This window comes from Colletotrichum paranaense (assembly GCF_030867605.1).
Source record: "Colletotrichum paranaense strain IMI 384185 chromosome Unknown Scaffold_4.1, whole genome shotgun sequence".
Taxonomy (NCBI): Eukaryota; Fungi; Ascomycota; class Sordariomycetes; order Glomerellales; family Glomerellaceae; genus Colletotrichum; species Colletotrichum paranaense.
Window position 1 is genome coordinate 2941933 of NW_026848962.1, and position 24892 is coordinate 2966824.

General features: G+C 53.2%; 7 protein-coding genes across 7 annotated transcripts; 3 read left to right on the forward strand and 4 right to left on the reverse strand.

Annotated features, from left to right (window-relative positions):
• Positions 1-551: 551 nt before the first annotated feature.
• Positions 552-2697, reverse strand: CPAR01_05991 (FGGY-family pentulose kinase; the record flags this gene model as incomplete). Its single annotated transcript, XM_060490265.1, has 5 exons — positions 552-1610; positions 1695-2267; positions 2355-2480; positions 2555-2585; positions 2693-2697. 5 exons carry the CDS (start codon positions 2695-2697, stop codon positions 552-554), a joined length of 1794 nt encoding a protein of 597 aa, XP_060351731.1.
• Positions 2698-4319: 1622 nt separating this feature from the next.
• On the forward strand, positions 4320-4559 carry CPAR01_05992 (uncharacterized protein; the record flags this gene model as incomplete). The annotated part of the gene is made up of 1 exon (XM_060490266.1): positions 4320-4559. The coding sequence occupies one exon, from the start codon at positions 4320-4322 to the stop codon at positions 4557-4559; it is 240 nt and encodes a 79-aa protein (XP_060351732.1).
• Positions 4560-4646: 87 nt separating this feature from the next.
• On the forward strand, positions 4647-4886 carry CPAR01_05993 (uncharacterized protein; the record flags this gene model as incomplete). The annotated part of the gene is made up of 1 exon (XM_060490267.1): positions 4647-4886. One exon carries the CDS (start codon positions 4647-4649, stop codon positions 4884-4886), a length of 240 nt encoding a protein of 79 aa, XP_060351733.1.
• Positions 4887-5796: 910 nt separating this feature from the next.
• On the reverse strand, positions 5797-8243 carry CPAR01_05994 (uncharacterized protein; the record flags this gene model as incomplete). Its single annotated transcript, XM_060490268.1, has 6 exons — positions 5797-5883; positions 5940-6281; positions 6335-6530; positions 6582-7420; positions 7475-7948; positions 8076-8243. 6 exons carry the CDS (start codon positions 8241-8243, stop codon positions 5797-5799), a joined length of 2106 nt encoding a protein of 701 aa, XP_060351734.1.
• Positions 8244-12748: 4505 nt separating this feature from the next.
• CPAR01_05995 (uncharacterized protein) lies at positions 12749-13576 on the forward strand (the record flags this gene model as incomplete). Its single annotated transcript, XM_060490269.1, has 1 exon — positions 12749-13576. The coding sequence occupies one exon, from the start codon at positions 12749-12751 to the stop codon at positions 13574-13576; it is 828 nt and encodes a 275-aa protein (XP_060351735.1).
• Positions 13577-14679: 1103 nt separating this feature from the next.
• CPAR01_05996 (ribosomal L15) lies at positions 14680-15674 on the reverse strand (the record flags this gene model as incomplete). The annotated part of the gene is made up of 3 exons (XM_060490270.1): positions 14680-15047; positions 15174-15330; positions 15588-15674. 3 exons carry the CDS (start codon positions 15672-15674, stop codon positions 14680-14682), a joined length of 612 nt encoding a protein of 203 aa, XP_060351736.1.
• Positions 15675-17339: 1665 nt separating this feature from the next.
• On the reverse strand, positions 17340-20146 carry CPAR01_05997 (uncharacterized protein; the record flags this gene model as incomplete). The annotated part of the gene is made up of 3 exons (XM_060490271.1): positions 17340-17952; positions 18004-18673; positions 18724-20146. The coding sequence occupies 3 exons, from the start codon at positions 20144-20146 to the stop codon at positions 17340-17342; spliced, it is 2706 nt and encodes a 901-aa protein (XP_060351737.1).
• Positions 20147-24892: the final 4746 nt, after the last annotated feature.

Here is a 24892-nt window from a genome sequence, read left to right on the forward strand (position 1 = left end):
AATCACCAGTCTAACCAGAGAAAAAGAGGTAAGGTCGTGGGTGACAGTTGAAGACGATGGGGTTTGGCACCTGCAAGAAGGCGAAGCTTGGCCTGTGTTGCTCGCGCGGCCCCACCACTCTCCCGTCCCAGCACCGCAAAGTTCCACAGTCCCGTTACGTAGCGCCGCAGCCATTGTCCTATCAACAGCTACACTCAGAGGCACGTGTGTTTGCTACAGATGCAGCTTTGCAGCTACGAAACCCATCCGGTGGGGCGCCATCGATTGATGCCGAAGGTATGCGAATTATTACCTCGCATATGGCCGCATCGGCAGGAATACTCCGATTTAAATCACTTTATGACATTGGGTATTGCAGAATGTGAAATCGTAGTTTGAACTATTTCGTTTTTACTCATGAAAGAATGGCTATTCTCATTATCCCTTCAACTCCTGTTACAGCCCTCCCAGTTAAAATTCAAGTTCCGTTACTGCAGGCCGTAAATGCCCCTTCACCCAATTCTCGAGGTCGTCTAATCGTTTCACACCACAAAACCCATTCCCAAAACACTTCAGTTGTTGAGCCACTGGTCGAGGGCAGCATCAACCTGCTTCCGGTACTCCTGTTGCGTCTTGCATTGATCCAGGAACACCTTGTACTTGGCATCGAACAAGAACTTCTCACCCTTGAGTGTGCCTGGCTTCACGAGGCGGCCAGGCTTGCTCATACGGTCCATGATGGACCACAGGTTCTCCGTTGTGCCATCCTCAGTCGCGGTTGCCGCTTTGGCGCCCAGCATGGCAGCACCGTGAACAACGGCCGCGTTGGTGTACTTGGGTACCAAGACAGGCATGTCGCAGATGGTAGCCATCAAGTCCATTAACAGTGGGTTCTGGCACTGACTGCCGGACATGAAGATCGTGTTAAGCTCGTGTCCGGACGTGTTCATCGCCTCAACAATCTGTCGAGTCTGCATGGCGATGAACTCCATCGTGCCGTAGTACCACAACGCCAGGTTGTCCGTGGTTTTGTCGCTGCTCAAGCCAACCACGGCACCCTTCATGTTCGGGTCTGCGACTGGTGATCTGTTACCCCACAGGTCACCGTATAGGAAGAAGTGACGGCCCAGGTATGAGATTGACGGGGCACCGCTCTTCTCACGCATGTATTCCAAGTGGGAGTTCAGGAACTCGTAAATGTTCTTCGACTCGGCCGTGGCAAGCGCGTTCGTTTCGATAAAGGCAGGGTGGATTTCGAGAATGTGTCGAAGGAGCTCGCCGGTGGCAGACTGGCCACCTTCGGCCATCCAGAACTCAGGAAGCAAGACGTCTCGGTATGGGCCCCAAACGCCAGGCACGAACACTGCCTCTCTGGACATGGCCAAGTGGCACGTCGATGTACCGGCAACCGCCGCGAGTCTGTGGAAGGCTTGGGAAAGGTCGTTCTTGGGCTGGTCCGCCTCGAGATGGCCTGGCGGAAGTTCGACCTTGGCGCCGACAGTACCAATCCAGCCGGCGTAGGCGTCAATAACGCCGCCACCAACGGCGATACCCTCGGGAAGGCCGAGCTCTGCCGCGGCCTTCTTGCAAAGACCACCCACGAGCTCGCCAGCGCTCTGATATTTTCCATTCTGTGAAAAACCATGTCAGTCAATTGCACTTTTGTCTCGACGCTGAACCAATAGAAGAGGAGGGTTCAAATGAAAAAGGCTCACCACCCCGTTGACACCACCCATACGCTTGAAATCGTCCTCGACAAGGTCTTCGAGCCCAATTGTCGCCAGGAAGTCATCCTGCCAGCCCTTGACACTGCCGTCAACACCGACAGGAACGTAGCCCTGCTTGCAGACGGTGCTGCAGAAACTCCGCGTCTCGTTGCCAGTGGCCATGTGCGTGAGCGCATCAGCAAGGTCGTAGAACTTGCAGCGGTCAAAGAGCTCCTTGGGCATGTTGTTCTTGAGCCACAGGACCTTGGGAATTTCCATCTCGATGCTCATGGTTCCGCCAACGTACTTGAGCAGGTTGTGCTTCGTGGCGTTGATCTTCTCCGTCTCCTCGACAGGGCGGTGGTCCAGCCAGAGAATAACATTGCGGTCGTTACCATCGGCATTGTCAAAATCAGGGCCGGTGACGGCGACGGGCTCGTCGGTATCGTGGCTGAAGACGGCGAGGGAGCAGGTTGCGTCGAAACCGATGCCCTTGATAATATCAGGGTCGACCTTGGACTCGACGAGGACTTGCTTCACGCAGTGGCAGATGCATGCCCAAATATCTGAAGTGGATTGTTCCTTCCGGAGAGGTCAGCTGAGCTCAACTCCTCGGGGGGGTTGACCGCCAAAGTGATGAAGAGAAGGCGAGGCTCTGAAGTGACTTACATAATATCCGGTCTCAGGCTGCCACAGCTTGATGGGCTCGCTAGCAAGGCCCTTGATGTCGCCAGTCTCGTCAATGATGCAAGCTCTGGCCGAACCAGTGCCGACATCGATGCCGATGTAGTGGTCCTGGTAAAACACTTCGAGTCAATGGTCTGGTCTCTGAAAATCAAGGAACGGAGCTCCGTTCCGGTCGAACTTACCAGAGGTTGGGGAGGTGCGGTGGATTGGACCCTAGAGGTAGACTGTTAGCTCTTGGATACATCGTGAGGCTTTGGCCCAGCTCGATTGCTCGGTCACAGGCAGGTAGGCAACTGGCTGGAACAGTGGCTTGAACTTACTCCATTGTGCAGACCGAGGGTGATTACGAATAGTAAGGTCCTATTCACGGGCAGGAGAAGATTGTGTGATTTCTTAGGCAGTCTGTGGTAGGGAGTAGGGAGTGAAGGCAGACAAGGCGTGAAAGTGTAGAGCTTCTTGGGCAAAGGCGGTTTTGTTGATCAACAAAAAAGGCGACGGGAGCTCTTCCTTAAAAGAGCACCATAATACGACCAGGACGGGGGAAGGTCTGATTCACTGGAAAAGGTCAGGTTCAATCCAGACCTCCATCATCGGCACACACCCTTATTTTTTCGTCCCCTCTTCCTGTGACGAAAGGGAGGGGACGGGAGCTTGGTGCTTGCCTGCTTTACCTTACCTTACTACTGCGTAGATGGCGGTTCTTCCACCGTAAGGTACGGTAGCTAGTGTTGCGCCTACTGCGTAGGACCTGGACCCCTTTTGCCCCTCCAAGTGGGGTAAAGGTGAGGTGAGAGCAGTTAGGTACGTACAAGAGCTACCCTGCCTTGCAGGTACTTGCTGCCAGATGGGCAGTACATGATGCAAGACAGGGCCAACCAGCCCCTCGGATGGCAAAAAAAAAATGACACAGCAAAAAGGAAAGAAGCCATAAGCATGTCCGGTTGGGATCCGCGTGCCACCTGTGGTGTAAGAGCTGCAGTTCCAAGCGCTAGGTATTCCCCCCGGGGAGGTTCCAAGCTGGGACTACCCTCGGGACGGGGGCAACACCGAGGGCATGGAGGGGTGGAGGGGCAAAAAATCCACTGTAAGCCGACATCCGCACCACCCCCCCAGTGGCCCCCCGCGCCCATCAAGAATTAGAATCTTGGGGGTTGCATGGGGGCGGCAAGGGTGACCTTTTGGGACATGGTACACTATCTGTAAGGTAATAGTGTGGACTGGTAGAAAAAAAGATGGCCAAGCCCACCTGACAATCTCGTTCCATATTAGGAACCTCAAGCAGCAGTCCAGAGCTGGCGGGGAAAAGCAGAGTGGCAGATTGGCAGCAAACCATGCAACCATGCAGGAAGGTGATGGGATGGATGCTCGGGGAAGATGTTGGAAAAGCCGGGAGGGTCCCTGAGAAAGGAGATGGCCCAAAGGGTTCCAGAAGCCCAACCACTCGATTCCAGACTCCCAGAGCCACAGGGTCTGCAAGCCTCGTGTTTTCTAAAGTCTCCGGACTGGGCAGCTTGGAAACCTCAACACCAGCTTTGTTGATCTTCTACCGTCTGTCGTCTACCGTTCTGGTTCTGACACTTCTCCCACCTGATGTGTGACACAAAGAGCCCAGGTTAGACATGACTAATTTGGCTGCAAGACTGACTTTGCGGCCCGCATAGAACCATCAATCCCCGTTATGACATATTCACCATTCCAAAATTCCAACAAAAGAGAATAAAGTTACTTCAAGTATTGATCAACTACGTGTGATCTCGAGATCTTGAAGATGCCATCAGTTGAGGCTTCCCTCCCTCTGTATTAATAGTCGCCTAGAACTAGGTAACATCTCACTGTCTCCTGTCAAACTCTATGGTGGTTGGGACTAGAACCGGTAGCGTCGCCGGCGAATTCTTTCTCAACCTAACGAGTCTATATAAACGGTACGATGGAGTCGTCTTAAACACGATGACGAACCACGGGAAAAGAGGAGAAACACCTTTGTCTCAGCCACCGTGCCACCCTACCCCCGAACCAAAAAAGACACGAGGCCCGGCAAGCCCCCCAAAACGGTGGGCCGGGGCACTCATCCCGCCCCCGGGTCACCGGCCAACTCCCAACTCGTTCCCCCCGCTCCCCTGGGGCCTTGTGGCAATCAACAGGAATCCTCCCCCGGCCGTGCCTTCCTCAACACCATCTCTACCGTAAGGCTACCGTTTCCCGCCCGCGCCCGCTTCGCCCGCCGCTTCATCCTTTTGCGGTGCCGAAACCAAAAGAAAAAACCCAACGCCATCAATGATCAAACCACCCTTCGCACCCACCCCTCCTCCCTTCCTTTTTTTTCTTCTCCATCTTTCCCGTCTTCATGCGACCCAATCACTGCCCAACAACCCGCCTCAGAGTTTGTGTACTTTCTTCCTCACCATGGATTTCCCAAACGTAGCCCGAATCAGCTCTAGCCCGCCACATTCACCGGAATACTCTCTAACCAGAATGCTCCCAAAAACTTGTAAGCAATTGTCGAATCAGACATAAGCTGGACAGGGATGCGACAGATAGGCCACCCTCTAGCGCAGAGTCAAGACTGTGGACTGTGGGGAGTGTGGAAACGAACGTGTCTGCTGCTCTCCCCCAGGACATGGATCACAAGAGCTACTGTGGAGTAAACTCACATAAGGGAAATCATAAGCGGAACACCTTTTCCATGCACTACAATCTCAAGATTTGTTTAGGGTAACATTCCTCTATTCCGCTTGCTACCTAACCATACCTGTCAGGGCTGCATAATGACCACCGCCGTACTGGGTATTTCGTTTGTTAATAAACTCCATATCTCGGCAGCACGATAGCACACCGAGAAAGAAAAATCTCTGCATGCCATGTGAACACCCGACCAGGCCGCCCCTGATGCTTCGCTGTCACCTGTACGGTGTTGCGGTGTGTTCGGCTTTCGTCTTGCCTGACTTTCTTCCCCTGTTCTGGGCTGATGACCACGCCGTCTTTGCTGATGCGGCCTAGCCTTGCCAAGCAGGTGAACCAACTGCGATATCGAAGATGGTCTGCCGATCTTTTGCCCGGCAACTCCGAACAACGGAGCCTCACCACACTTCTTTTGTGTCCGCTTTCCGTTGTTCCGTCCGTGCCGATCCCCAACGATCGGCTCTCTTGCTGGACCGGACCCCACCAAATATTGCTTTTTTGTGTCCTCCATGGGCGCGTTGGCAATCCTGTCGCATACACGACTGTGTCGCCTCACCGCCATAGGATAATATGCTCCATGACAGGCTGATGGGCGTGAGTCGGCAATGCGTGATGATTGTCGATGAGGCGTCCTGCAGGTGAAGATGCAGCAAATGCCGTTGATAGCTTTTGCAGATATATCCGAGTGCTTTGCATGATGTTGGCAGGCGTCTTGAAGAGTTTCCGCGTGTCGACTGTTCAGCTCTCAGTAGTCAAGTTCCGCCTTGGGCCATTTGACGGTATCTTTGTCTTTGTCCTTCTTCATCTTTCCGCGAAACGGTTTTTGGTCACCCTGAAACCATGGTTAGTCCCTGCCGACATTGCGAAAAGAGTTGCATTCCGGCTTACCTCTGCTTTGCGCTTCTTGCCGTGCGATGGCTCAGGCGCTCTCTTCGTATAGACTGGTGTGCTTTCGCGTGCTTGTGTCGCTTCCGAATGACAGCTAAAGTGATATGCTCGATTGCCGACCAACGTAGTATCCAGCCACACCCATTCTTGAGCAGTCTCAAGCCACTTGTTCTCAAATTTCTCTTGGCAGATGGGACATTTGCTATTGATCCCGCTGGATGCATCTGGCACAGGAATATATCGAGGCTTGGCCTCCTTCTTCCCTCGGCCAGGACTAGACGAAGACTTGTCCGCAGCCGCAACGTGGTCGACATCAATGGCCTCTCGGGACTTGACCCAGTCCTGTATGATGTTAGGCTATTCCAAAGGTTTATAAGGGGCTGATGGTGACTCACATTGTTATCGACATACCAGCTTCGGTGCTGGCCTCTTTTCTCTGCTTCTGCGAGTCGTTGGTGTGCCTTGAAGTGCCAATCCATATGCGCCATCTTCTTCTTCCTGCCCTCATCATCCGTCTTGAAACGTCTACCACATTGGGTGCATTGAGGACCCAACTGCTCAAAGAGAGACGGGATTAAGTGAGGTTGGAATCTGGAAAGGATTAGCATTCGTGCTTCCGGTAAGATTCCGAGATAAACTGACTGTTGTTTCAAAGCCGCCGCATCAAGCTGGTTGCCGCTCATACCCCCAAGCGGAGGAATTGGCGGCAGTTGGCCGGAAGCCAGCAAGCTTGCAATGTTAGGGGGCAAGAATCCGGGAGGCATCATAGGCATCCCTGGAGGGGGCACTGGTGCTGGGGCTGCTGGCGTCGGTGTTGCGCTTGGAGCTGCTCCCCGAAGGATTCCGGCTTGCCGTAAGCCGGCCAGCAACGCCATAGGATCTGTTGCCGGCGGCGCACTGGGCTGTCTTTGCGGCTCGGCCCTCTGTGGGGGAGGAGACCGGATCGTCATGCTGGCATGAGGAGGGGGCGGCGGCGTTGAAAGCTGTGGCGTGGCAGACTGCCGTGACAACAGAGCAGCAAGAGCTCCTTGGCCCAAGAGGGCATCAAGCGTCACTCCAGCTTGCTGCGGAGGCAGGCCAGATGGTACTACAGGCGCCGCAGGTGGCGGCGGTGGATGATGAGGGACAGTTGTAGCAGTAGGGGTTGAGCTCTGGGCCGAGAACGGCCTCACTTTTACGGCAAGATCGGCTACTTGATTCTTAATGAGGACCAACTGGTCCTGGGGCAAGTTCTGATGTTGAAGCAAGCTCTGCACATCCAACAACGCCTTGAGTCTTTGTTGAATACTATGATCATGGGGGTTCTGTGCAAACTCCAACTTCGACGCATCGATCAACTTCTGGATATCTTGACCCAGAGAGTCTTTGTTTATCCCAGCAGCCTGAGGTCCTGAGAGTCCGGCTCCGTATGGCACCTGCGGAGGGGGTTGGTAGGGACCAGGAGCTGCCGAAGGTTGAGCACTGTATGATGGCGGAGGAGGCTGTAAGGTCTGTCAGTGTGTGATATCAAGTGCTAAATGGTAGAATGGACGTACTGCATAAGGAGCCATCTGCGGATGGTGTGGAAGCGGCGCACTCGGAGGTCGGTTGCCATTCGCTTGTGGCATGGGTGGAGGTTGACCGTATGGCATCGGCTGGTTCGAGCCAGGTCGCATACCCGGCGGTGTTGGTGTATCGCGATACGGCGTAGCAGCAGGTCGGCCGCGACCTGCTGGTCGTCCTTGCTGAGCCTGAAGCGCGGATGTGCGAGCCTTGATGAGGGCGCTCTCAATAGGTGCCGTTACTTCTGACGCAAAGACTGGACGCTTGTCCAGAGATCCAGGAACAGGCTCCTTCCAGGTGCGGAGCATTTCATCCATCTTGCGGCGAACCTGGCCATCAACAGCCGCGTATGCTTCCATAAACGTCTGGTATAGCTTTGCTCCGAAAAATAATGTGTACGGAGTGCCGACATTCTTGACAATCGAATCGAGGACGTAGAGGGCTGGGAGCTTCTTGTGCGCTGGCGCCTGTCAAACATGTCAGCATGGATCGTTACTTTGGGGAAAGGGAGCTTCGTGACTTCCCAAGCTGCGCTTGAGAAGGACTTGGCAGACAACGCGGGCCGTTGCCGGAAAGCTGATGGATAGAGCCTACCTTCAAGATATGGTCCTGCAAGACTTCAGAGATGACTTGGGCATGCTCGGTCTGCTCTCTTGCAATCATCGTCAGATTGCTAATTTCGAATCGCACATTGGTAGTCAAGTCTTCAAGAGCTTGACGATAGTCCTCAGCGACTTCTGTGGCGGATGACTCGTACGACATGATTGTGGTTATTCCTGGGTAGCGATATCCTTGATGATGAATGTTTGTCTGTCAAGAGCACGCGATGGCGAGCGAGATCTGCAGGAAAGTGAGAACGCAATGGCAGCGGGGAAGATTCAGATCGACCTCGAAGTCAAGCGCCTTCACCCTATGCAATGGAAAACACAATAAACCACCCTTATTATGGAGGAGCACCAGTCTGCAGCTTGGAAGGAGAGACGACGCAGGTAACCTAAAGTGGAAGGGGCCGGTTTGCAGATTCCAATTCTCGCGTCCAGACCCTCTTTCTGCTCAAGTCCTCCCACCAAAAGCCAACCAAATCCAAGCAGAGAGCAAGGACACCGTCACAACATTATCCAGTTGATGGTTTTCGCGTCCGCTTGAAGAATGCGATGGGACCTTCGTAGATATTGACGGTCGCCAAACGTACGGAGAACGTCGCGAGAATGGCGAGGACAAAGAGCAAAATGGGAGTGGAAGTGGCAGTTGGGTAGTCACGATTTGGTCGCAGCGAGACGAGTCAATGAAAAGAAAAGCCTTGACCGATTTCAGGTCAAGTCGAATCAGATCCTTGCCGGGGGCGATGTCGGTCGCGAGTTGTCGTTGTGTTTGATGGAAGAATGCTCAACCTGCAGCAAGTCTGGCGGAAAGGAATTTGACGTCGGGTCGTGAGGCTAATGGAGGTAGGTAGGAAGTGACAGTGAAAGGCAATAACGGACCCACTTGAGCTCACGTGCCTTGGGCTACCAAGCAGGGAAATCATAGGAACCTGGAAGGTGCGAGTCGCACAGGTTCGCTGACCTCATCCAGTGTTTTCCTTATCTTATCTCATCTCGGCTCACCCATCACTCCTAGCTCTCAGTACCTAGGTACCACAAGGTAGGTAAGAAAGGCAAGGCAAGGTATCTTATGTCGTTGTGTAGATTCTTTCTATCGACCTGGAAGACGTGAATCGCCTACCATAACAACATCGCCTAATTGTCAAGAATTGGAAAAAGAAATGAGATACGAAGATAGAATGATCTCGGTATATCGACGAAGTCCTGTACAGTTACCTATTTTCTCTACACAAGTATGGGGTATCTACTCTGGACACTTGCTATTAAGATACAAACACGCAACTCGGGGGAAATAGTGCCTCTTAAGTTAATCAACCGACGAGTCTGCCTGAGCCTAATATCACAGCATAGGATGTTCAGTGAATGAACGCCTCCAAGATTCCATTGATACTTCTCTTCACACACCGGGAGCCCTGCCCGAAATGTGCAGTAACCCTTGCGGTCGAACTAGAAGCAAGAAACTTGAGATATAGACTTGGTAGCCAGAAGGGCAGGAGATGTGAAGTGGGCTCTTCTTTTACAAGTCGGCAACTCGCAAAGGATTTCGGTACAGGGCTTCTCCTCAATTAGGCTGATAATCAAGGCAAACTTCGTCCTTCACTGGGTTAGACCCTAGAGCAAAATAGGCAAAGTCAAGCATGAAGACTCTGGCGCAAGAATAATGAAGTACTGGATGAAGAGCGAACACTGTCAGCACTTCCGATTTCTATTCACGAAGCAGATACCCTGGGAATTGATATTTGACGCCAGCACTGCCACGGTGATGTGGCCGTGGCCACATCGTACAAGACTGGCGGCTGGAGGGTTCCGCTAAATCGGACAGATAGACGCCGCGGGATGCGGCTCAAATGGTTGAACCAGGAATTTAGCAGAGCCCTGATTTAGAATAGCTCTATATTCTGGCGGCAATTTCTTCTTTTTTGGCGCGCGTAAACATTGTCGTCCTCGTAAGATACTCTCAAATGTGGTCTAGAGGGTGGAGACCACGCTTACGACCTCACTTACAGGCGGCATCACGAAATGAGGTGGTACGCGGACGGGCGCTTAATCCCAAGCGACCCTCTTGACGGGCCACAGTCGTCATAAATAACTCGGAAATCGAATACAGGCCCCGTCCGATGCACCGCAAGCTGTCGGGGGCACGGCCGCCCTGCAATCTGTAGATGCACGCCTCTTGTCCAGTCTTTTGGTTTCACGATCAGGTTTCATTACCATCTGGCGATACCGCTTGTAAGTGATCATGGCGCGATGGAAAGCCTTAAGCCGCCTACCTCAGACGGACGCACGAAGAGCTATGATCGCAGCCAATCGCTGTCTTTGAGGATGGCTGAGGTCAGCTTTCCCAGAAAATGTTGATCTGAGGATTTGTTATTCAGCTGGTCTGTCATATCTACTTTAGCTTGAAATTGAAAATGGGCATATGCCTCGGGATGTTCTTCAATAATCGGAGAGAAACATAGCCGAACGACCAAGGCTTGGAGATCCAAGCTGCGGTTAGTTGCACATTACTCACTCGCGTGGAATCACAAGGCGGAATCACATTGGATATCAGTGATTATACAGAGCGTTCGCTGGTAAAATCGGATTTCATGGAGTATAAAAGACTTATGCTCTATCGGTATGACGGTGGGGACTCCGTACCGGAGGTTTGGGGCTCGCCCGTGCTGCGAAATCGCACTCGGAAGAGCCAGCTACGGGCCTACGGCCTTCAAGTCTTCACTGCCGCAGGGTGGGACGCAAGTTCAGGTACCTTGCGTTGCCGCTCACACTGGAATTGGCCCATGAAGCCCAACTCTGCACAGCGAATCGGTACTTATGGCGCCTGCAGGGGTACGCCCAGCGGACATGTGTGCCTGGCATTTCGGCCGGCGGCTGTCTTTGCTAAACTCGCATGAAACAACGTCTCGTCGCCCGTCATCCAATCAATCCGGCATCGCGCCCGAGAACTGAGAAGTTGCCATGTCCCTTCCACTCTCGACTGTTCACTTTGTTTGTAACCCTGAGCAAACCTCCCCCGTCTACCATACCATAGACATCCCTACCTCGGATCCCGTCTGGACCTCTCAATGCTTGAATATTCGCCTCCTGCTCCGCCAACTTTGTACTTTTGCCGCCCTCCCATAGGTTCGTTGCGCCTGAATTGCTTGCCCTCTACTTGAACAAGCTGCAGCAGTTCGACTTTCAGCGCACGATTGGATGAAAGCGGCCCACGGCATGTTCATGCCACCCATGTCTGTCATGGTCTCTGCCCTCTAGACCCTCCGTCGTCTCGTCTTTTGCACTTTGCCGAGCTGAGTGTCACGGGTGTATCTTCTTCGACGATCTGGCGAGCGCCACAGGTTATCAGCAGCTCCACGATGAAGATGGTGTCACTCTCACGCAGCGAGGCCACCGCTGCCCGACCCATACCGTGACGACGAGAGAATGACCGACAGACAAAGTTGTTAGCTGCTCTGGGCTGCGCGTGCTCGATCAGGGGTCTCATTGAAACCACGTCTGGTTGCCGCATGGCGTCGTCTGGAACCTCAACCGCAGGAAGCACACAGCACCTCGTCCCGCTATCACGCTCGAGAGTCCACCATCTGCGTCTCTCCATGATCCCGTCCTCTATCCCGCATATCCTATTTACCCACACCCCAGTATTCTAGTTCTCATACCGCCCGGGACGTCGAGGGATCGTCCAAGCCGTTCGTGAGAGAACCCATGAACGCTCCATCGTCTCCCCTCCATCCCCCACCCCCCATGCTGAGTCTCCGCCGATGCATCCCGGCCCTGATGGCCCTCTGGCGCTGCTAGAATGATTGGTTGCTGGTTGCGCGAAACTTTTGGCTGTGATTCGAAACGGCGAATGGAGAGGGCCACCGGGCAGGCTCCCTTTGGTCAAATTGGACCTGACTTTCTTCTTGCCTCGTCGCTGGGATGACAAAATCCCAGGTGACGTGCAGGAAGACAAGGAATAAGGGCACTGCTCGGAGCAAGGTACGGAGTTACTTACCTATCTTTACTTCAGGTGCTTTGCATTACTTTTCACCCCATGTTTCGTTAAGCTCAGGTCGTGGGACAAGAATCCATAGTCAATCAGGGTCCTGTCTGTATTAAAGGAGAAGGAGCTCCCGTCCCTCCTTCCTTTGACGTCGAACCTACCCACCGGTCCTTTCTGGCAGGAGCTCCCTTCCCTCTTTCCCCATCGAACAGCCTTGAACAGATTCTGTTCTTGGGCATCTACTAATCCTGTTCGCCTACAATCTTTCCCTCCTCATACTCTCGTCGCCTTGTCTCCTTCCTTTGTGAAGACATCAACACTTTCTCTATAACGCCAACTCTCCTGGACTGGTTTCCGGGAATATTTCCTACTCGTCTCTAATCGTACCATCGCGCTCGATACTCTACCACCGAATCACCAGTCGCTTGGATTACCTCGTCAGCTTGGACTGACCGAAGTTTTGCTACGGACCTCATCGCTACCGAGCTCACCACCAGCCGCTATTCACTCAATACTCTCCTTACTTGTATGGTGGTTCGCCCTTGGTCGATCTCGGACTCGTCACTAATGCTACCCCAGGACCTCGATACTCTTCACCAGAGCTACCGAGTACTCAAACACATACGGCTGCCTCGAAAAACCGAAAACGTCGCAACTGCTGTTCTCCAACTACAATCAAGAAAATGTTCAACCTCTCTGAAAACTCCAGCCTTCGTGGCTCGGGTCACTTGATCCTCAACGTCTTCCGAGCGTTCAATATCATCGGCCTCTTGGCTGTCAGCGCCGCCACCTGGACCATGATCGTTATGTCCATTCTCAAGGGCAACTTTGCCTTCTTCGATTCGGCCTCCCGCTTCTTCACCTTCTGCTTCGCCATTTTCCTCATTGTCTCCGAGCTAAACGTCTTCCGCGCCTACTTCATGCGCAACTGGCCGACCCTCTCCCCCGAGCATGGCCTCAGCTGGCTGGGAATCGCCATGGTCGTCATGGGCTGCCACATTCTTGGGGGTATCACGGTGCCCGCCTACTCTGTTGAGACTATTGGTCTTCCTCTCTGGCGTCTCATCCTCGCCTCGGGCATTCTGGCCATCACCTTTGGTTTCTTCAACATCATCTCGTCCATTGTCTTCCGGGATGGCAGCAACGGCATCAACGCCCGCAACATTCGCAGCGACGGCACCCTTGCCTCCGGCAAGAACTCGTACGCTGACGGATACTCTGTCAGAAGCAACTCGATCCGCAACGAGAAGCCAAACAACAAGTTCAAGCGCCTCACGCAGAAGTTCACGCCTTGGAGCAAAACCAACGACGATACCAGCCCTCGTCCCAACATCAGCCACCCTATCGCTCACGATGTCGAGCAGGGCCACGAATCAGAGCCTGACTACGATGAATCCCGCCGCAGCCCCATCATGCCCGATATCTCTCGTCCGGCTACTGCTCTGCACCCCGCCATGGCTGGCCACCGTCATACCAAGTACAGCCTGGCCAGCAACGTGAGCCGCTTCTAAGGAGTGGCGGATGTTACTCGCACACGACATTCTTCTATGTCTCGATGAGATTGAAATCAACGGACTTCACAGCAGCCTTGGTATTACAGAATATACATCCCTATTAGGCAGGGTGGAACGGCGTTTCACGGATGATTTAGTTTGGCTTTGAAAAAATACCCGACACGACGGCACGGTGTACGGCGAGGAACATGAGATTTAGGAATCTTTCTTCACTGATCATGACCAGCAATCGATTATCAGGCATTAAACAGAAGTAGATGCACGATTGAGGGATCAGTCATAATTATAAAGCTTTGTTATCAATTCCGTCTTGACCATACGCCGTAATAATGAGAAACACTGCCCTTTCAGGTGTCTGATGGGGAGTCTATTTAGGAGCATCGCAAGCCTAGGGAATGTAAGAATTGAGGTCGTGGGCTTTGAGAGAGGGACCTAAGGGAATCATCACACGATCGTCTCCGCAGTCGTATCCATTTTGAATCGCTAACAGTCCCCACACCGTCGAAACCCTGGTTGAAATTTTCAGTACAGAAAATGCAGTTGAAAGGGGCAACAGTTCACTGTGCAAGTTGCACATTGAGTTGCAGTATTCGCCTTGTACACAATATGGCAGGAGAGAAATAATATCAATGAGGGTGGGAGAAGCATCCTCTTTGCACGGATGTGATTTAAACACAAGAACAGAACAAAATCGCATGTAGCACTAGGATCGAGGAGAGGAGACAACTTTTGTTCAAGTGTATCACATTGAAATCACATAATTCATCATTTGTACGCCGAGCCCTCCAAGTTTTTTCAAGTTAAGAACCTCGAAAAAGTTGTGTTCCATTTTTCGTATCGATTGAGCCTTTTTGACCTCTGGGACTCTAGCCAGAGGAAGAAGAACACTCCAGCGCATGATATCAAGTGCTTTCCCAAGTCGTGAAAGTAGTGGCCAAATCCCGAATACCTTCCATGATGATGATGATCCACCGCCGTCGTCGTGTCCTCCGCGAACACCACACCTGGCAGCCGAAGCCGTACTCGTAGTAAGACAGTCGTGGTACGCGAGCGGCCCGGTAGCCTTTTCAGAATCGTCCAGTGCGAGTGGGCGAAACCGTTTACCGGTAGCGCCACAGGGACAGGGTGTTGTGGCGCTTCCAGGTCTTTCTGCGACCGGCCTGGGTCTTGTTGTAGCGGTGGCCCTTGTTGAGGCCGCGGGACTTCTTGCCGGTGGCGGTGAGACCGCGAGCCTCGCGGTGCTTGTGGACGGGGGCGACGATCCAGTTGATGCGGGGGTCCTGGCGGATGGCCTTGTGCTGGGGGTCGACGAGGATGACCTCGTAGTACTTGTAGGTGGAGTCCTGGTTAACCCAGTACGAGTTGAGGACGCGCAAGTTGGCGCAGCGGCGGCCGACACGCTCCTCGGCGGTGGAGGCGAGGGAGCGCTGGTACTTGAGCTGGTTGACACCCTGGTTGGTGGGCTTGCCTGTATGATTCCATTCCCGTTAGCAAATTCGTCCCTCTCGCTGGTAAGAGTGTCGTATGAGGGGGAACCAGCTCGGTCTTCAAGAGACGCAGACTGTTTCCCTCTCGTTAAGGATTCGCAACGTACCGAAGGTGGCACCCTTGGCGACGGGCTTCTTGCGGCCTCCACGGCGGACGCGGGCACGGTAGATAACGTAGCCCTGCTTGGCCTTGTAACCGAGGCGGCGAGCCTTGTCGGGGCGCGAGGGACGCGAGGCGCGGTGGATGACATTCAGCTGTCGGAGCTATATTGATGCACTCTCAGCAAATGTTCAACGAGTGTATAGCAGGAACGCAAAGTTTTCCCCCCAAGTCTCCACTAGTTCCTCATGATACCCTCAAACCGAGAAAATTTGGACCTCGAGACCCCTCAATAGAAAGGAATCCAGCATCGAAAATTTTCGGGTTCGGGGGTTGATCGAGAGAGGGAGAAGCGAGATCGAGGAGAATTGAACTTTGTCGTGCGTCCACATGGTATCGGAATCGGGTGGTTTCAACGTACTTCCCAGCAGCGAACACGCAGAAGGAAGCGCATCACATCGGACTGCTTCTTCTTCTGGAGCTCTTCGACATACTTGAGGGCACCCATTTTGACTGCGGCGACGGCGTCAGGTTAGCCTCTTCGGTTTTGGTAAATGTGGTGATGATTGAGAAAAGAAGAGAGCGACAAAGGTTGTCGAAGAAAAGGAACGGGGGGAGGGGGGACAAACCAGCTGTTCACGTAAAATCCGGCTGCCGAGGTTTTGGTGGTGGTGTTGATGAATTGGACGACGATTGAGAAATGTTTGAGTGGAAGGGGAAAAATCGAGGAAGGGTAGAGTTTGTGCGGTCTTACTAGTCCCGAAATGGCTAGCGCAGCTGGGGCTGGGCTTGCCCCGAACCTAATTATGGGGCTCGCGTCTCGGTGTGTGGCATTCCCTCGGTGAAGTGAGCTCGGTGTGCTTAGGCGTAGAGATGGAAGGATTTCTTCCAACAGGCACGTTTAGGAAACTGTGGGACCAGTATGATTCTTCGCAGCCATGAACGGCCTATCAGTGAGACTTTGACTACCTCATAAGTTGATGATCATTTCGATTTCGACTTATACGCTCATCGCCATTCGGTGCAGATTTCATTTCTAAAGTCTACCCTCCCTACCATTTCACAAAATCTGGGAAGGGTCTAGACGGAGAACGACAAATGAGTTTGCAATGCCTCCGTCATACTCAATGGAAAACTCCAAGTGACTTGCAGCGACGTGGTGATAAATGGCTACTAGACTATCAGCCCGTCTCGTCTACCCTACCTTGCGGTTACATTCTTTCATCCAGCCCAGCTTGCCTATTTGTCCAAACCTTTCAGGCTTTCATCTCTTCTCTACACGCACTCTTACTGAATTTTCCAATCTGAAAATATGTTCCAAAACTCTAGGCTCTGAGGCTTACGCTCGAAATTAGCTTCGCTGGTCTTATCACGTTCCAGGCAGATGCCATAGGAAGTTCCTCCAAGTCATTGATAGAGATGGTCCTTGAGAGACAGGCAGTGAGAGATGGATACGTCACAGACACATTAGAATAGAAAGGCATTGAATTTCTGGCCCTCATATTCTCAAATACCTAAAAGTCGACGGAAAAGCAAGAATTTTCGTACAAGAATCCGACATTGGCCCATTACCCAGAAACAAAAGTCCCTTTTTTTTTTTAAGTCTCGGGTTACACCATGCTTGTGTGGAAAAAAAGTAAAAAACAAGTCTCTCTGTCTATGACGGTAGTGCCCTGAGTAGTAGTGAAAGTCTCTCAATCTCCTCTTGAATCTCTCATTCATCATGAATTGGGGGTTGTGCTGGTGGGAAATTAGGCCGTAATTGCAAAGTCTCGAAACAAGCCTGTAGAGTAAAAGTGAAAATGAAGGTGTTTGGGGATCCAGCATGTCTTCCCATTTTTTCGTCCTTTATGTCTTCTTTTTTCTGTCCGAAAGAAGCACAAAGGTCCCGCCAGTTTTTGGCAATTTAAAAACAAAAAGTTTGAAGCCGTCCAACTCCGACAGTGAGAAGAGGAAATAAAAAAAAGTGTTGCCAGACTCTGCAGCCCAGGCTATGCTTACAATGCCACAACCATGCCAATCGTAAAAACGTACGATAAGCCGCTGGGCCGACAGTTGGTAAGAATTCGCCGAATGACGAACGGTTATGGAATGCCCGTTGAGAAGGTCGAGTTCGCGGTGGAACATGAGAAACCAATATCGTGGCCGTTTCCAACGTCAGGCGCCTGTATCATCAGCGACTGTTCAAGGAAAGGCCCTGAAATGCGGTAGCCCATTCACTCTGAGTGTTCATCGGGCCCACGCCTGACTCATGCGGGCCAGGTCCGTCTGTTCCCGGCTGGAAGCGAGATCGCATCTGATAGTCAGCTGCGCCAGGGAAGCTGTAGCTATCGAGCGACGGAACAACTCCAGGGACGTAGGGCATGTTTCCAGGCCTGGGCGTAGTGCCCATGCCGCCCATGTGCGAATAGGGATAATTCGGTTGACCGTAGCCACCGGCCGGACCTCCAGGCCTTTCACCAAACGGCGGGGTGAATGAGTTCTGAAATCCACGGCCAGGTGGACCTGAACCACCGAATCCTCCAGAGTGCTGTTCCTGGTTCTGCTGCTGTTGCTGCTGCGCAGAGCGTCGCTCGGAATTGTTCGATCCACCGCGACCCACGCCAACCGCTCCGGGTCCGACGCCGCTAGGCGCCTGAATACCCAAGGTGGGACTGGCGAAGGATGCTGGGTTGATGGCCGACATCCAGATTCTGGTCTTGTAGATCTTGAACAGATCCGTAACGAGCGAATTGAAGTTGATGTACGAATCAGCGAAGTAGTAGAATGTCAGCTTCTTCCAATCCCTGTGCGCAGTTAGCCTCACCTCTGTTCGTCAGGTTCGTCCAGACACTTACATTTGGAACTCGGCATCGAGAATCTCCATGTTCAGTCCATGCTCCTTGACCTTTTGCATGCAGACTCGCTTGGCCTTGGCCTCGTTGCCCTCCTTGTCCCGCAAGGCGTGGATCTCGTGACTCTGTGCCAGGCGCTTGATGAGCTTAGGCTTAAGCTCTCCAGCATTGGGTTCCTGCATATGACCATGCTGATTAGGCGGGCCCATTCCGCCAACAGCGCTGCCCTGGAGGCCATTTGCGGCCGCCATAAGGCCAGCTCCTGTACCATCCTGGGCAGCAGCGGCATTCTGAGAATACATCATCAGCCACTTGTACTGCTCCTCTGCGTAATGCTCCTTGAGCTCCTTGGCAGTTTGCCAGTCGACATTGTCGCGGGCGACAGTGCCCAAGTCAGTTCCTCGATCAGCTTCGACGATGACGAGATCACCGGGCTTCACGGTCAAGCCGGTACCCTCCTGGATGTAGAAGACATCCGCTCTAGCGCACTTGAACAAGACAATGTGAAGCAGCTGGTTGTGGCGCGGCTGCGACATGGCATACACATTGCGATGGGGCGAAGGTGCACGGTTTCCATAAGGAGGGTGCATCGAGTAGGCCGATGGGAAAGTGTTGTTGAACTGCATGCTCTGGGGGGGAGCAGCAAGACCTCCACCGGGAGTAAAGTAAGCAGCTTTATCTATGAGTCAGCTTGATTCATGCCAAAGTAATAGTCCAACTTACCTGTGTTGCCGAGGGGGTAGTTCTGGTTTTCCGAATAGGCCAAGGAATAGTCCTGGGGTTGCGGCTGCTCAGCAATGGGGGTGTCGAGCGCGTTGAAAGACTCGTTGATGGAGCTGATGGAACCTTGGCGGGTAGGAATATCCGCAAATGAGTGCCTGCGGCTCTGCTGGCCTTCAGGACCGCCAAAACCGAGAGAGCTGTGCCAGAATGCCTTCTTAACGTTCTCCAACTTTCTGTTCTCGTACGGCGAGCGGAACCCTGACGCCCCGAACTCGCTCATTCTACGACCCAGAGCTCTTTTCGCCGCCATCTCACTGCCGTCATTGGCCTCATCAAGTTCGTCGATGGCAAAGTCAGATTCCTCGGGAACGGCCTCGCGCAAGGTGTAACCATTACCAAGACCGTACGCAGCTCCGGTGGAAGCTCTAGGACGGAGTCGGTTCTGATACTGCTGCTGCTGCTGCTGTTGCTGTTGTTGCTGCTGCTGCGCTTGTTGTTGTTGACGCAGCATCGCATTCTCGCGAGCAAGCAGCTCGATGGTCTTCGCCTCAGCAGACTGATGCATTGAACTCTGCATTGATTCTGTCGCACTCTCATCGTCATCGTCATCCACCTCCTTGACCTTTCCAAGCAGGCCTCCCTCGTTCGACATCTCACTCAGCATGCTGGGCCGGGAAGGCCGGTGCTGTAGGCCAGAGTGTCCATGGGCACGTCCGCGACCAAGAATCGTGGAGCTGCTCATAGCGGCCGGAGGCGCGTCAGGTTCTAATTGACCAACTGAGTACGACTGAGAACGGTACGTCTTAGGCGTAGGGTGAAGGGGGATCGCGAAGGGGATTTGAGCGTTGGGGCCAGAGTCTCGCGGTGCAGGAGATGTCTGTCCATAGCTATCGGGGTTGAAAAAGGAGCCTCCAGCTGATCCAGGTGGCATAGTCGATGTGGGCGAGGGCAAAACCTCACTCAGACGCGAGGGAGGATCCTTTCTCTCGTTGTTCCAGATACCGGTGCCCCAGGTGAAGGAGGCTCCCGGAACAGGAGCGCGACCCATGACGCCGGATGACTGGGTGTGAGTGCTCCAAGGCGCGTTTCCTTCCGCGGAAGGGGTGCTTGGGTGAGAAGCCGTAGGAGACATGGAGCTGCTCGCGAATGAACCTTTTCGGGGTCGAGGCAGCGGTTGAGTAGTATCGTTGAGCCAAGAAGCTCTTCTGACAGGCTTCTGAGGTTGCGTCTGCTGAGGTGGCTCTTGGCGATGAGAATCAGCCTCGTCGTCTGAGCTGGCTAAAGCTTCAGAGTCGGGCGTTGATCGACGGTTAAGCTTATCAAGAAGAATGGCGTGGCTGTTCACTGCGGAGAAAGTGCCCTGACCCTGTTTGGAAGACGGGCCGGGTTTGGCGTTGCTAGTACTTCCCGTACCAGAACTCATTGTCCACCTATTGTGGCCTCCCGATGGAAAAACGGAAAGTCTGGTCCACTTCTGAGTACCTGATCAATTACTGAAATTGACAGAGGTGAGCTGCTTGATAGCTTTTTGGAGACTTTAGAGAAACGATTTGTTCAAACGGGAGAAAAGTAAGTGATGGGCTGACGAAGCTTGGTCAGGTGTTCTTGAAAGAAGGATGAAAGGCGGTAAACTCCGAATGAGACTAGCAGTTGAGTTAGCAGCTAGGTCATCAAACGTTAAAGGCAAGCGCTGTGAGACAAGATGAAAGAGACGAGTTTCGCCGCAACCAGCTTTGGGTGTCACGGCGAGCTGCGGCTTGCGCTGCAGGTCAAAGCTGACAGCAACTGGCGAAGGGCAATTGGAAGGCGCCACGAGGTCCGAGCCACGAGCCACGAGCCACGAGACAGAGACGTTCGAGGCCTGGCGCACGAAAGGGTAAAGTGGGCAAATAGTTGATGACAAGACACAAATGCGAATGTGAGCGAGTACAGAATTTTGTGGTAGACCACGATGTCGAGGTGATCTCGCCAAGGTGCCGAGGGAAGACGGGGATCTGAGCTTGGGCAGCGCTGGGTGACACGCGTGAGGCAGTCGCACTCAGACAGAATCAGACAGACACGACGGAATGTACCCAAGGAAAGGCAGTGGAGCTTGTCTTCGGAGGATTTTCCGCCAGACAGCAGCAGCCTTGCGACATGAAGTGTGTGATTCGTACAGCAGACGAGTGAAAACAGGGTACGTACCGAACTGCGGGAAACCGGGTAGATCTATCGCCAGGGTATCAAATGTTGCAATTTCTAGATGCTGAGGAAACAATCTGATCGGGTGACCGAGGCGAAATCGATGTGGGAAGGCGCGGCAGAGGCTCGTAGGTGACGACTGATGCGTGGCGCGGCAAGGCGAGTCGGGTCGAGGCGTTATGGAGAAATGCTGCCCTGAGAAGAGTCGCGATGTGCCGTTGCAGGGAAAGAGAAAAGGTAGTCCGCACAGTGACCAGGCTGTGAAGTCGTTGGTCGAAGGGGGTTGAGGGAGTGAGTGAGTGGGAGAGAGTGGGTGAGTGAGAGCGTCGAGAGAGCGAGAGATGGCGATGAAGCAAGATGATTATGGCGCGCGTAAAACGGGAGCCGAAAAAAGCGCGAAAAGTCGTCTATACCAGTTCGTCTAACCCAGACCCAAAGTTGCCCAAAGGAAAATAATCAACGTGGTGTACGGCGAGGGGTCACGCAGCGAAGCTGGGGCTGTCGTCGAATGGAGAAGCTATGCGTGTGCTGCGCGCGCGTGTTGTATTGTATGCGTATCCGTACCGTCTAGAATCGAGGTGCGATGCCGTTCGTTAGTGGCGGAGGAGGAACAGAATGGTAATGCGACAAGAGTGAGAGCAGGCAGGTTACGCGCAGCCCATTGTCGTCGCGTAGTGGATGAACAGCGATCGCAAAGTGGAATGCGGGTGAAAGCTGTGGATGTAGATGTGGATGCTGGAAGGGGGGATGAGAAAGAAGAATGTCTTGGGCGGCGCCCTCGATCCTTTGGGGTGCGACGGGCTTGAAGGACAGATGAGGAGAAGCACGGAGAGGGGGAAGAAGGAGAACAGACGAGCAGAGTGTTGGAGAGGTTTGAGGAGGATGGAAAGAGGTCACAGTTGTAGTACGTTGACGGAAGCGGGGGAGGAGAAAGACGTTGCGACTGCGACACGAGACCAGAAGCTTGTCCAAGTGGCTGGTGCGTACCTATGAGAGAGAGAGAAGGGGTCCGGTTCAGGGTGTCCGTAAGGTAAGGTGAGGTCAAGGAATAGGGCCACCAGGCGAGAGTGTGAGAGACAGGATGACTGAGGGGGAGGTAGCTTGCCACCTGACGACACACAAACCGCGGGCACAGTGAGGGGAGTTGAGTTGGGTTGAGGAGAGGAGGAGGGCGAACTGAATGAGTGTGGTGTGTGTGTGTGTGTGTGTGTGTGGAAGTATGGGGTATAGATGGATGGGTGTAGGTAAGGTAGGTATGGGTGGTGTGTGTGAGTGAGTGAGTGAGTGAGTGGTGTGTGTATGTGCGTACCTATGGATGGATGTAGGCGGAGCTGGACAAGGTATCCGTAGCTCGCTAATAAGACGATGCGAGGTCAAGAGGTCGTCGTGTCGATGGGAGTAAAGAAGAGACGAGAGGGGGCCCGATCTGAAGAGGTATTCCAATAAGGTACCTACCACAAAAGTAAGGGCAGGGTACCTAAGGCAATGATGGGATAGGGCGTAGTGGGAAAAGAGGCCCAGTTTGGGTCAGTTCCAGCAAGGCCAAGCAGGTCATGCATTGGAATATGGAGGTAAGTTACCTCGAGGTGAGGTAAAGTAAAAAGTGTGGTAGCAACGGGAGTGCTCCGTAATAATGCAGATGCAGTGTGCGCAGACTTGCAGAGAGAAAGAGACAGAGAGAGTACGCTCAAGGAGAGATGCAATGCAGTCGATATCCAGCTCCAGCAGCTGCTCCAGCTCCAACTCCAGCTTCCCCAGGCCAGGCCAGGCCAGCCAGGTCCAGTCCAGTCCACCCAAGTCTCGGGCTCCCGTCTTCTCTTGGTCCAGTTGAGTTTGGGTTGAGTTGGTGTGTGCCTGTCTGTGTGCGCTGCAAGCCACACGAGCGGCATGCACTGTATGAACAGCACTAACCCCAGGCCAAGGGTACGCACGGAAGAACAAGCTAAGCCCTGGTTGGTTTTGGTCTGGGGGGGGGGGGGAGATGCCTGTCCCAGCCCACCTCAGTGCTCCTAGGCCCGAAAGAGCACGGGCAGGTAGCACGGAACCTGGAGGTAAGGTATGCGCTGGAGGCCCTGTACCTGTCGAGGTCAACGGATTGTCAGGGACGGGAGTGTGCGCGCTGGTTGTGGATCAAGTCGACTAATATCGGTGGAGGGGACAAGTGGGCAGGTCCCAGTTGATCATCGTACGGGAGAGTGGGAACGCTTCGGGACGATGGAAGCACAACGGTGATGCTGAGATGGGGAGAAAAACCAAGACAACCTAAGAAAAAGGAAAAAGGGGGCCTCGGACGAGGTGAAGGGGAAAACCATACCCTGCCGACTGCCTTGTGGTGAAGGTAAAGAGTAGGGTAGGTATCTGTTCCTGTATTCGGACTTGTTTTCCCTCACTTCTACTCCGTGCCCCCCTCAAACTGCTGGTAAGGCGGAGGAGCATCCAAAGGAATGCCCGGATAGCAATGGTACCTTGGACCTCCAGCATAGCAGCAAGGTGGTAGCCGGAAGGCTGCATCCAAGTTGCCTTGCAAGTCGTCGACTTGATGAAACACAACAATGTTGAAGAAGATATTGCTATGCAAAGGCTGCCTTGAACATTCCAATGCACAGAAGAACGCATCAAATATTGACGATATTTGATGGCATCCTTCATGGCGAAGTGAAAGAAAAGTGTACCCATTTTCCGATCCACAGAATCGACCACTTGGTCGCCGCGCATGTATAGTAGGGTGTAGCAAAAGCTGGGACTAGGAATGAAGAGCATCCAGACCGCCACTGGAGAAAGAGAGAAGTAACAATAAGAAGAGAATCAACGCGTTGGCTGTGAACAGCACTTGCTGAAGTCTGCGTAAATATCGTAGAGGGGGCAAGGTCCTGTTGGTCTGGCAAGACATCTTTGCATTGAGGTTGCCCCAAGAAAGTAGTGATGTACACCTTGCACTGCTTGCTTGTTGAAGCAGGTAAAGGGGGAAGAAGGTACCCAATCACCTGCGAGATGTGTTAGAATCATGGAACGGCAGCAAGAACAAGGAGACACACTCTTTGCGTTTTTCTTTTCTTTCTGTGGCAGCTAGAGGGCTCCCCATTTCCCGTCAAAGAGTTTTGAGTGGCCCAGGTGCAATTCAAGAGGGTGTGCAGCGGAAAGCGAGACCACGGTGTGGTAGGGCCCAAGAGAACAGCCTCGACACCCTTTGCAGGCCAAGGTACCTGCTTAGGTGGATAAATTTGCAGGGTGACAGCAAGCGGGAGCTAGAATAGCCCAGACGACGAGGGCAGAAAAAATGGAAAGATGGAAGGAAGTTATCCAAGAACTGCTACTAGAGAAATCCGGTTGCCAAGGTAAGGTATGGGTGTGGTGTTGTACTTCTCCATTGGTATTTCCGTACAGAGAACGGGTATGCAGGTACTTGGTGCAAGAGAATGGGGTTCCGCGAGTAGCAGGCCGAAAGTGGAAAAGATGTATAAGGGATGGCAGCTCTGGCAATGCAATAGTAGCTCGAGAGAAAGAAGAAGTGTAGCCGTTGTAAAGTCCGCCTGCCACTATACCTCATATGTGCGGGTGGTGTGCCAAGTTGAGATTTCACTCTCTTCGTATCCAAGTAAGGTAATAGGTGAAATGCTGGAAGGAAGATATCTCAATCTGAAAATCCCCCAAACGCAATGTCGTCGAGCATGCAGGGCAGGACAAACAGGCTGGACGGAGGTGCCTGCCATGCCTGTCTCTCTGGCGGCACAGTGTGACCAGAGTGCCCGTCTCAAGCGGTGGATCCGAGCTAACCGTCCTTGGTCATTCGCAGGTACGTACTGCCTAGCATCTTCCCGATTCCCCACACTGTTCTCCAGGCAAATCTCCACCTTTTGCTCGATTCTACTGCCAATCAAAATTCAGGAAACACAGGGATGGGCGGACTAGCAAGGCCAGGCCGGGCCTGTCAGGGCTCAGGGGTTGTGGCTAGTGGGGCCGCCCGTCTGCAAGTGACCAACCATCTCAG